The 11,736-nt window shown below is 44.4% G+C and overlaps 1 protein-coding gene and 1 long non-coding RNA gene across 2 annotated transcripts; one reads left to right on the top strand and one right to left on the bottom strand.

The window, feature by feature from the left end:
* Nucleotides 1–2,607: 2,607 nt before the first annotated feature.
* Nucleotides 2,608–4,128, bottom strand: LOC132070824 (uncharacterized). The gene is made up of 3 exons (XR_009418043.1): nt 3,995–4,128; nt 3,340–3,376; nt 2,608–2,834 (listed from the first exon to the last, which is right to left on the bottom strand). It is a non-coding gene; the product is annotated as an uncharacterized LOC132070824 (long non-coding RNA).
* Nucleotides 4,129–4,204: 76 nt separating this feature from the next.
* SRP9 (signal recognition particle 9) lies at nt 4,205–9,867 on the top strand. The gene is made up of 3 exons (XM_059467918.1): nt 4,205–4,369; nt 6,844–6,912; nt 8,195–9,867. The coding sequence occupies exons 1-3, from the start codon at nt 4,211–4,213 to the stop codon at nt 8,312–8,314; spliced, it is 348 nt and encodes a 115-aa protein (XP_059323901.1). The 5' UTR covers nt 4,205–4,210; the 3' UTR covers nt 8,315–9,867.
* Nucleotides 9,868–11,736: the final 1,869 nt, after the last annotated feature.

Below are 11,736 nucleotides of genomic sequence, written 5' to 3'. Positions count from 1 at the left end.
GGCAAAACCTTCAGCCAAGCTGCGTAAAACATCAAACCCCTAAAAGGGAGCAGCGTGCTTTGTGCTCCTTGGGGAGCTGGGGAGTGAAACCTGCGGCTCAGAGCGGCGTGTCAGAACCCATCCAGCAGCACGAACTGCTTCCCGCTGCAGCCTCGGTTCTCATGGGCACGGAGACTCCGGAGCCAGCGAGAAGTCAAGACCTCGAATCTCAGTGTATTCAAGATTTGTCTGCATCCCTGTGCACATAAACGCCCTTTCAAAGGAAAAAAAAAATAGCCCCGCGCGATTAAAGTCTGCATCAGTGCAAATCCCAGGCTGGTTTAGACCGTACACACACAAGAATGGAATGTATAATCACAATGCCTGGGATTCTCCTTCACTTTGCTAAAGGCTGGGTTAGAGCTATTTTGAAAGAAGCAACTGTATCTCCCTTAAGCATTAAGCACTCTTGGCACTAATAATTGCCTTGTAACCAACTCCTCATTAGCACTCTCTCAGACCTGAATTGCTGCGCTGACTTTCTGTTGCTCCCGGTCCAAGAACAGGATTATCATCCCGGCACCAAAGTCTGCTCTTAATTATACTGTTACAGATCCCAAAAAAAAAAAAAAAAAATCCAATGAAATAAATGGAATGACTCTGGATTTAGAGCAGCATAACTGAGATCGGTTTGTCCCATTGTTTCCCATCTAATCCACAATTTAGCATGATAAAGCACAGTGCTCTACACAAAGCTTCCTTTAGCTGGGAAGACCAGCTTGTTTTACCCACCAGTAGTATGTCATGGTGACTGATAACTATTTTAATGAATTTAATGCTCTTATCTGATTTCCTTATCCAGGAGAGAAAAATAGTTTTACCAAAAAAAGAAAAAAAGAATATGGCACCTGCTTTAGATAGAACGAAAGCATTAATGTGAAGAACAGGAAACCAAATGTCTGACCCTGAGTGATGCTAAGCAGCTGCAGCTTCCATGAACTTTGCAGGAGTTGTAAGATCTCCATGGATGATATTTTAAGATCTTTTAAGCTCTAATGCAGTACTTTCTGCATGATTTTATTTCAGTTGGTCATTAATGCAAAGGAAGACACCAGATAAAACACCTGAAGAGATCACCAAGCACAACCCAGATGCCTGAACACAGCTTTAGAAGCAGAACTTGCAGTGGCAATGCATGTAGGAGCTTGATCAAAGAGAGATAATTAATCATGTACATACAGGTTGGATGAGGGGAAAAGGCCTGAGGAAAACCCACATGAAAAGTCTTCATCACACGAGTACTTACATTATTGCTTCATAGCTTTTTATGGCCTTAAATCCAAGCAAAAAAAAGACATTATCTAAGGTGGTCTAGGGAATACAGCAAGGATATACAGAGAGACTGAGGAAAGAGTAAATGAGGTTTTACAGCATTCCACATTTCATTTGCAAGGGATGGAATGGGCTGTTAAGACCGTTGGAATGATTTCTTGCATGGCAGAAAGCAGAAACTCAAGCAAAGAAAGCAAGATAAGTATGTATGTTTTAGCAGAATTCTTACTAACTACTAAATTATTATTGGCTGCATACCAAACACTCCACACAGTGATAAACAACTGTTCATTTTATTTCACCAAACAAAAAGCCCATTGAAGGATTTCTACTATTACTGCACTCACTGGAACTCACTTGAAAAATACAGTTTTGGACATACATCAAATACAACTTACAGCTGAATAGCTGCAGTGGTCTGACTGACTTTCCAAACATGTCAAGAAAATGTTCTGTTCTTCAGGCAAAAGGAGAACAACAGAGCACAGCAGTGCACCAACTACAGGTATCAGACATTCCCTGGGGCTCAGAAATAGCTTCTCTTCTTAAGCAACTGGCCCTGCTTTCAGGACAGCTGAGAGAGGGGGGTGGTTTCATATCCACCCTTCATTTTTGGTGGCAATCCAGCAGAACCAGTAGGAATTCCCATATTCTGTCTTTCCACCAAAAAAAGGTACATTTTCAACAGCTGTGGCAGCACAACAGCACATAAGGCCACACATTAAACTAGAAAACCGAACTCATCTCAGTTTAAAAAAAAAAAAAAAGTGTTGCTAAAAATGGTGCTGCTTTTGATGCCAGCATTGGTTCCATCCCCAATGCAGAGTCACAAACAGCTGTGGCAGCACAATGTGGGGCCATAAGTGGTGGTGGCAGTGGCAGGGATGACAAAACCCTGAAGATGTGCAGCCAGGAGCAGGTTATGCAGAGCTGTGTAGCAGGCTGTCATTGTGACACATGCCATGTCCCTCAGAGGCAAGGCCAGTTATGAAATCCCTCTCTGCTCTTTGCCCTGGCTGCTGCAGTTTGTCACCTCCAAAATTGTGCCTATAGAACAGTTTTAGATGCTGCATCCTAAAATGGATCCTGGAAATCATCTAGGTTATGGGGGAAAAAAAAATTACTACAATGGGGTTTTTTACTGAGGCTCTTTCAGGAGGTGCACCCGTGTCCCACTTGAAGACCCGGACCCAAATTTGGTGAATGATGGCTCTGTAAAATGTGTGTTACAGGGTTTGTGCTCCCCACACCTTTCCTTTCCACGTGTTTACATCCCCTACATGTCTGTACAACACTACCAAATGCAATTCCTGCTCTGCTGTTATAAAGAGCTACCCAAACTTAAGGAGAGTAGAGAACCATTCTGTCCAGGTTAGGTTCTGTGTCTGGGATGATTGCTTTAGGCTCTGCCCATATACCTATCACCTGATAATTTGTTGATTCTCAGCATCTCTGAAAGGCAACTCTTGCAGATCTGAAGCTGGGTTCTGTGACACATCAGTGCCTAAGTCCTGTGAGCAGCTCTGGGAAGAAAGAAAGAAAAAAAATCCTTAAATCTTTCCACCCTCCATAGCCCCCACTCATTGGTGCAAAGCCCTTTAGCAGAATTGTTTAGACCACATAACACCCACAAGTCACAATTTATGAAGTTTGCCAGCCTAATCACTGTAGACTTTTTCAGAGTAGATCCCCACAGTAACAATTATTTTCTGCTTTACTGACTCAGGGAATTTCATTCTAGTTTTTCTCCCCTTACCTCCCATCCACCCTTTTATTTCTAGGCCACATTTCTTCATTCTCTCTTGCACGTATTGTGCCTTTTGTGGCCAAAAAAAAAGCCTGCAGATATAGTATTTCCCCATATTGCTAGTGGAGACTGCCACAGCCTGCATAATTTGTCCCCTCAAATGCAGATCTGCCCTAAACCTTTTGGTTTATTTGTTTGGCCACACTGGTGAGTTTCGAGTTGTTCAGTAAAATTTGGAGCTTTTGGGTTTTCAGTGAATTATCAGGAATTATCTGAATTACCTGCATTATCAGGAGCTTTTGAGTTTTCAGTGAATGCCTGTGAAATAGAGAATAGAGACTGCAAGTTTTACGTGTTTATTGTCACTGCAGCAGCAGCAGCACAAGCCGTGTGACACGAGCACAGCTCAGCTCCGTCTCTGGCACAGGCTTTGTTCTATAAAGGCACAAAAATCATTGCAGGCAATGGGATTTTGAAACATACCAGGAGTAATCTCAGATTTTTTTTTCCTCCCTCATTTCCTTTCTAATGGGGATTTTCAAGTCAGCTTTACGTAAAAGCTTTACACACACACACACACACACACACACACAGTCCTGAAGAGCAGACTTCCCCAACATTCCATCATTTTATTCCATGACATTCAGCTTTAGTTTAGTGATGCCTCAACACCCCTCAGCAAGACAGACCAGGGAAGGCAGTGAGGAGCTCCCACAAACCCTTTTTGTTCCACACGAAGCCAAACTCCACCCTCACGCTGCTTTTCCAGCCTGGCAAAACTCGGCTGGAATGGCTCCATCCGTGAGGTCCGGCGGCGCAAACAGAACACCTCAAGTGCACGGGCCTCACCTCCCGCCGGACCCCCAAGGCACCTTGCTGGCCCACCCGACTCCCAGCGGCCTCAGAGCGTGAAGTTATCACGGAGAGAGCCCGTACCTGGCCTGGCAGAGCCCCGCAGGATGCCGGCCTCGGGCGGGTGGGCGCTCCGCCAGCGGCGGGGCTCGAACCCGTCACCCTCCGTCCTCAGCCCAGTCGCCACCGGGCGCCTCTCCCTACGCCTGCTGCCGGCTCCCCGCCACGTCTGCAGGGGTCGCTGTGGCGGGAGAGCGGAGTTACGCGCGCCGCGATTGGGCGGCGCTGAGCCGCGGGCCAATGGGAGGCGCCGTCTCATCCGCGCTGCCGCCCGCCCGCCTCCGGTGCCATCTTGCCGCGGCCGTGGGGAGCCGAGCGGGCCCGGCCATGCCGCACTTCCAGGCCTGGGAGGAGTTCACCCGCGCCGCCGAGAAGCTCTACCTCGCCGACCCCATGAAGGTGGGATAGCCCGGCCGGGAGGGGAGGGTGTGCGGCCCGGCGCGGGAGCGGCCATGTGGAGGCGGCTCCGGCTGCGCGCAGCCTGGCGGGGGCGGCGGGCGGTGTCGGGCTGGGGGTGATCGCTGGTGGCAGGAATCACAGAATCTCAATAATTTAGGCTGGAAAAGACCTCTGAGGTCGTCGAGTCCAACCTATGGCCGAATCAACCATGTTAAGTAGACCATAGATAACCCGAAGTGCCACGTCTGCTTATTTTTGGAACGCTTCCGGGGATGGTGACCCCACCGCCTCTCTGGGCAGCCCTTTCCAATCACCCTTTCTATGACGAAATTTCTTCTAATGTACGCCCTAAACCCCTCCTAGCACACCTTAAGCCTTGTGGAGGTTGCACCCTCCTGTCAGGGAGTTTAGGGAGCGATAAGGTCATTCCTGAGCCTCCTTTACCCAGGCTGAGCAGCCCCGGCCCCATTGCCGTGCTCTGGGCTCCCTCCGGCTCCTCCGTGTCCTTCCCGAAGCGACAGGCCAGAACGGGACACAGCACTGGCACTGTGGCCTCAGCAGTGTCGAACACAGGGGAAAAGCACCTGCGAGGAAGGTTATTGGACCATCCTTTTCTATGGAACGGGAGGAAACTCTCATTTACAGCCCCGAGAGCATCCCTAGGGAACGCTGTTACAGGCGGCGTTATTGGCAGCTGGGATGAACCTCAAGGGCTGAACTGCAAAGACATTGAGCTCATACCTGTGTGTTGGAAGCCGAGGTTAAGAGTTCTGCTGATGTATCAACTATAAGCTTGTTTTATCAGTTTATAATATTTAAGACCTATATTATTTGAATTTGTCCTTTCATAGGGTCAATATGTTGCATTGTTGCCTGCAGTGACATTTCAGACTGGAAGGAGTTTGCATCCTAAAGAATAATTCCTCAAGGACTTAACCCCTTGGTTTATGACTGTTTCTTGTCGCTTTTTTAAATGCAAATATTAAAATTAATCCCAGTCTTCAGGAAGAGCATTATAGTTTACCTAAAAAGCATCACAAGAATGCGATGTGAAACTTACGCCTGGGAAATCTTGAGTAAAAAATGCCAATTGTTCTTCACCAAAAAGAGGAACCTTCAGAAGATTAAATTAAATCTAATTATTTAAAGCAGATTAGCTCTGCCTTTTAATTAGCACAGAGACACCATATGTGGTTGCTGCTGATACTAAAATTGCCCAGTTTGGCCTTCCTAGGCTCTGTGACATTGAATTAAATGAAAGAATGGATGTCAGTGCAGCCAGGAGTTGCTCTTCCCCTTTCCTTAAAGGAAATCTCTTCCCATCCATGGCAGTAAATTTGTCTGGTTACAGAGGGGTTTATATAGGCCCTGTTGTCGTAGCACAAGTACCCTCCTGTTAATTTAGCAGAGAATTAGGAATTTCATAATAGGGTTTGCTGGGAAGCTGAAGGAAGAGCTGTGGGAGGTGGGTGTGTGTTCTGCAGCCTGGAACTGAGTGGTTTTGCCTTAGCTGGAGCAGGTTATTGATACACTGAGCGTGTTCTGCTGCCTGTGGCAGCCTCCTCTGTGCTTTTGGGGCTGCTCAGCAGGGAGCTGTGCTCTTACACTGCTCAGGAGGTGGCAGTTTGTCAAACAGAAAGGGTCAGTCTGTGATGAGATCCGCTCTGGAACAGGAATTCCAAAATGTATTTGTAGCAAAGGAGGTTGTTGACCATTAGCACAAATCACTGTACAATAAAAACTGTTTGCAGTGTGAGTTCAGAATGCTCTCAAAGGCCACCTTGCTTTGTTTCTGGTGTTAGCTGAGGCTGCAAACTGCTCATGAGGAGCCATTTAATGCTCAGCCACTGAGGATGTGGATTTTTACCAGTGTGGCTTTGAGAACTTTGGTGGTTTGAGGGTCCAGAGGGGCAGGGTGGGTTAGAGCTGGGGCAGATGGCTGCAGGAGTAGCTGTGATAATTACCACAGCAGAAAAAGTGGTGATGTTGAGCCTGCCCCACTCAGCTGATCCTTTTCCAGTCTTCATGTGGAGCTGCTCTTTTCTGAGGTGTTTCAAGCCTGCAAACACAGGCCTCCAGTTGGTTTTTCTGGGGTGTGACGCACAGCCAGGGGCTGTCTCCTCTCAACATGACTCTCATGGTTTGTCCTGCCTGTCTCAAGGTCTCTGCAGCTGTTGTTGCTGAATTTGCAAGGGTTTTGAATGTGCCCAGTGTTAACCTTGCTGATGGTGCTGGAAAACCAGCCTGGATTGTAAGGCAGGGAAATGTGGTGGGTCAACTTCCACACCACCTTGGCTGTGGGATTATTTACAGCTCCCACAGCACCAGAGCTGGGGACTGCCACAGAGGGGCTGAAAACATGGAGCAGAACATAATTATGGTCAAGGGTAGTCTGAGTGTGGGCAGATTGCCTTCAAAACATGCTGAGAATTGTTATCTGTCTGTGCTGATCCCTAAAATGTTTTTCATTTCAGGTCCGTGTTGTCCTCAAATACCGACACTGTGATGGGAACCTCTGTATCAAGGTGACAGATGATGTGGCTGTAAGTACAGAGCACATTCCCCTTGCAGAGCTGCTTGTGCCACTCACAGACCTGTGCTTTGCTGTCAGTCACCTTGGGGGCTCTTGCACACTGCCTTGAGTGCCTGACAGTTTGCTAAAAACTTGTACTCAGCCTTCCCTCATTGCTGTGTCTGCATTGACACTGACCAGTCCAGGAGCGTTTTCAAACTGGTGTTCACTGGTGTGAGTGGGTCTTTTTTACCTGCTCAGAGTGGTGAAATCTTCCAGCCATAGGTGAAGTTCCCTCTTTGTGATTATGAGGCTGAGTGACAGCAGTGTTACAGCTAAGGAGTTGTTTTTCTGCAGTCCAGGCTATTCTGGTATTCTGCAGTCCACACAGGGTATTCTGCCCTTCTCTTGCCTTCAGACTTGGAAAAGAGTCAAATTTCTTCTTTCCAGGAAAAGTAGTCTGGCATTGGAATGTCAAGTGCCTGGAATGGATGTGAAACTCCAGTAAAGTCACTTCTTGATAGGGGAATGGGGCTTGACATGGGTGAGCTGCTGGGTGTGGGGCACTGATAATGGGGAATTTAAGGGTCATTTTGTGGAAATCTGTAGGGGAAGTTGGGGTCAGGTGATTCACAAGCATAAACTCTTCTGGGGTATTAACTACCTTACCTGCTTTAAATCAGAGAAGGATGTTACACCAGGTGGGGTGAAATGGGGACTGGTTTCAGGATTTTGGTTGGGTTGTTTTAGTGATTGGGGAGTTTTTGTTTGTTTGGGTGTTTGTTTATTTTAATGAGATTCTGTGTTCCCTATTTAGGGCTGTCTTAGAAAAATAGGTTTTGCTTGGGATAGGAGAACCCCTTCAATGGGAAACACTGAATTTTATGTCCCTGGCAATGTAACATTAAGGACTGTGAAGGGCAAAGTAAGCTTGCTTTCAGAATATAAAGAATTGGCAAGTAACTTCAGGTTTAAAATCTGTTTCTATGTTTAGACAACACAAAAAAAAGAGTGCAGCTTTAAAACCTAAGTTTCAACAGCTTTTTGGAGCTGGAAGAAACTAGAATAAATTCTGAGTTTCCCTGTTTTCAATATGGGAGTCATGAGCATTAGGGAGAAGCTTAAAAGCAAACACAGATAATGTTTGTGCTCTGAAGCAGGGTGGATGTGTTGGTGCTGCCTCCTGGTAACTGCTGAACACTTCAATGCTCTCCTTGTTTTGTGTGCTCCAAGCACAAATGAATACATAGCAGCTACAAACAAGATAAAAAACAGCAGAAGTGAGATCTGATATCAGCAACTTTGTCTTGCAGTGTTTGCTGTACAGAACAGACCAGGCACAAGACGTGAAGAAGATTGAGAAATTCCACAGTCAGCTCATGCGACTCATGGTGGCCAAGGAGTCCCGCAGTGCTGCCATGGAGACAGACTGAAGGGCTGCCAAGAAAATCACTGCTCTGCTCATATTTCACTGGAAACAAATCTTTGGGATTGCAAGAAAAAAAAAAAAACAAACTGGGGCAGGAGATGCTTTTATGTACTGAAGTGGACTGATGGCAAGTCTGAAGCATTTTCACCCCTCAGACTCCACTTTGGGAATCTAGGAGAATAAGTGCTTTCAATTGAAAGCTTATATTTATTTTTGGGTATTAAGCAACTATTCTTACACGTTAGGTATGCTAAGAAGACAAGTAAATATTTTAAATCTACAGTATGTTAATGCTAGGCCACAGGCATACTTCTGGAAAGTTACTGTAAAATCTCATATAGACTTCATTGTGTTCATACCTGGTATATTCTCAAAATGAGAGGGTTTATTAATCAGACACTGTAGCATGGTGGCTGGGTTTAATAAATACTTACATACATTATATAAATCTCTTGGGTTTAGAATAACAGATGTTTTCTGAACTGAAATGTTGAAATTGCCAATTTGTATTACCACTGCCGCTGGCAGCACTCAGTCACAAGATGTGCAACATTATCCATAATGCAGCTTGCAGAACTCCTATATTGGCTAAGTGATTAAACTTCTGTATCTTAAAAATTAAAACAGAACTTCACTTGAATATTCCTAGAGATCTGTGAGAAGCTGGGAGGGTTTTTTTCTGCTTGTGCAAATACTTTTACTGAAAAACAGTCAGTGGCTTTTTTACATACTTGAACTGTTTTGTACTAGCAGGGGTTTGTTTTCCCATCCTTGCTTCAGACAGAGTTGAAGTATATCAGCAAGACAAATTCTAGAAGCTATTGCCTGTTATGCTAATAGAAAATATCCAGCTGAACAGTACCCAGATTCCTTACTCCAGCAGCTTGTTAACTGCAATTACAAATCTTACATGTGGCAGGTGGATGTCAGCCAAATGGATAAATGGATGCAAACACCTTAATAAATACTTAAATACCACTGTCAGAAATAGACCAATGCTCCTGTAGCTTAGATGTGTTTCTTTCAGTAACCTCTGGTAGGCTGATGGAAGCTTTAATTGTGTCTTGTAAAAAAGCTTTTTGTTTGAAAACCCAGTAGCTAAAATTGATACTTGCTTTGACTAGGTCTTGCATACTTGAAAACAGAGAAGCATTTTCATGTAATTAGGCTATTGGTATAACTAGGTGCTTTCAGAACTGATTTTTTTGGGGTTAAACCAAGCCACAAAAGTAAAGCAGGACCATACTTGTAGTGGCATTTTTATGTAACAAAACAATCTATTTAGGTAGCTACCTGCTGTCACATAAAAATAATGGAGCTACTGGGAAACAGTAGACTTTTCCACATTTGCCAAAAGCTTGGAAAAAACCCACCAGGCTTGAATATTGCATTAGAGTACCCTTGCAGCTGAACAAAGAATGTTGCACGTTGTTGGAAAATTGCAGCACTAAATTCCTGGTGACTGCTCAAAATTCTGGTCTGCAACAGTGACTGGTATGTGTGTAACATTTTTGTATTGGCTTTTGAAATATAAATAAAGCTAGAGAGAAGGCTGGACTTGTTAATTGTTAAGCTTTCATGAGATACTGTAATACTGAAATTTTTATTTGGTGCTCCAAATAACTTTGCTAATATTTGCAATAAAGTAGTAGAGAGACTGGGTGTAGCAAGTGGCTGAAAGGCTTCATCTTTATACCCCAGCAGGTTTTAGAGGAGGAGCAATTACAGCACTGTATGTTAGAGCAGCAGTTTTCAGGCAAAACAGGCAAGGGAATGAATTTCTGCTTTTCTAAATTCAGTAATTATTTCCCCAAAACCCTGGGGAAATACTATTGCCACTTTTGTAAGAGTGATGTGTTGTTAAGCTTGTTCTCCGTATACTCAGAAAAAAACTGGAGTGGTTCTGTGCAGCCAGAATGCAAAAGAAAATATTACAAGGCTGCTGCTTAAGAAAATGAAATGGTATGGAAACTTGTTCAGAAAAATAGAAGTGCTTCATAACTTAGTCCTGGAATTTCAGCCACTTCCATACTGTGTCCATGGAGCAGTAGAGAAGCTCTGAATTCCAAGCTCTGTCTCTTTCCTGCCTATGCTCTTGCTGAGAGTTTGTGTGCTTATGTACACTGATCCCATCCCTAATAAACATCCCCTGAGCTGGTCCATCATGTTGCCAGCTCCTCGAGTGTCTCCGCTGCTTTGTGATTAAAAATCAGTGTATTGTGGCTGCTGCAGCAAAGGGGGGCTCACAGTCCCTGAACCTGCCAGGGACTGCTGCTCTCAGCCAGGAGCTGTGCCAGTTTCAGGCTGCAGTCAGGCAGGAGACATGGGCAGCCTGTGCAGTGACAGACAGGTGACCTTTGCAAAAATGGAATGATGGAAAAAATAGGATGCTTTTCCCTGCTACAGCCAGTTTTGTTGCTTCCTGTTAGTTATCTTCAGTAATTGTTCTGTTTGGTGAGAGGAGTTGAGTAAAAAGAAGGGGCCTTGTTATTGCTCCAAGAACTTGGGTTAGTTTACCCATGGAATTTATTCTGTTTCTCTGGGGTTCTCACCTGCTGGGTTCCCTGAGTGTCTTGATTTCAATTCTTTGTGCAAAGCACTTCATAACTGAGCTCTCTCTTATATTCAACTACTTACATGCAATCACTTCTGTTTCCAATATTAGGGGCTTGAACCCTGAGCTGCTCCATATGTAATCCATTGTGGAAGGGTATTCTGGAGTGCAGGAAGATTTTTAAATTATCTGGAGAAGTGAGAAACGAGAAGTTTAATCACAGATCTTTGTTTTAGAGAGCGTTTTGATAATGGCCTTCCTATTAAAGTCCTGACCTAACTTCTAGGAGTGACAGGTTTATTCTGGAAAACTGGATGCTTTGGTGCTGGAGTCTGTCAAAATGGGAAATGGAGCCAAAGCCAAGCAGGTGCTTTTAAAAATGTTTTAACTTGTCAAAAGAATTATGCTTCATCTCAGTAAGTTTCTTCACACAGTATAAAAGTGGGTAACACTCAGCATTTTGCTGGAACAAATGTGAGGAAACTGTTTTCTGTCAGTAGGACTGGGATGATCACTTGTTACTGTAGGCTGATCTTAAGGGATTAAGTCATTTTAGATGCTCTTCTGTGGTATTTGCTGGGTCTCCAGGATGAAGGAGGAATTGAAAATTTGACTCTATGTTCTTAGAAGGCTGTTTTATTATTTTATTATATTATATTAAAGAATGCTATATTAAAATTATACTAACAAATAGAGAAATGATACTTACAGAAGGTTTAACAAGATACTAATTAAAACTCGTGACTGAAACAGCTCGACCTTGATTGGTCATTAAGTAAAAACAATTCACATGTTGGATAAGCAATCTTCAAACCACATTCCAAAGCAGCAAAACAGGGAGAAGTAAATGGGATAATTTTTTCCCCCCTTTT

The sequence above is a fragment of the Ammospiza nelsoni genome, chromosome 3 (assembly GCF_027579445.1).
Source record: "Ammospiza nelsoni isolate bAmmNel1 chromosome 3, bAmmNel1.pri, whole genome shotgun sequence".
Classification (NCBI taxonomy): Eukaryota; Metazoa; Chordata; class Aves; order Passeriformes; family Passerellidae; genus Ammospiza; species Ammospiza nelsoni.
This window is presented reverse-complemented; position numbering and strand designations above follow the sequence as displayed.

Coding starts and splice junctions, on each gene's coding strand:
- SRP9 (XM_059467918.1), top strand. CDS start 4,211: ATGGGAGGCGCCGTCTCATCCGCGCTGCCGCCCGCCCGCCTCCGGTGC. Junction 4,370..6,843: donor ACCTCGCCGACCCCATGAAG/GTGGGATAGCCC, acceptor TTTTCATTTCAG/GTCCGTGTTGTCCTCAAATA. Junction 6,913..8,194: donor AGGTGACAGATGATGTGGCT/GTAAGTACAGAG, acceptor TTTGTCTTGCAG/TGTTTGCTGTACAGAACAGA.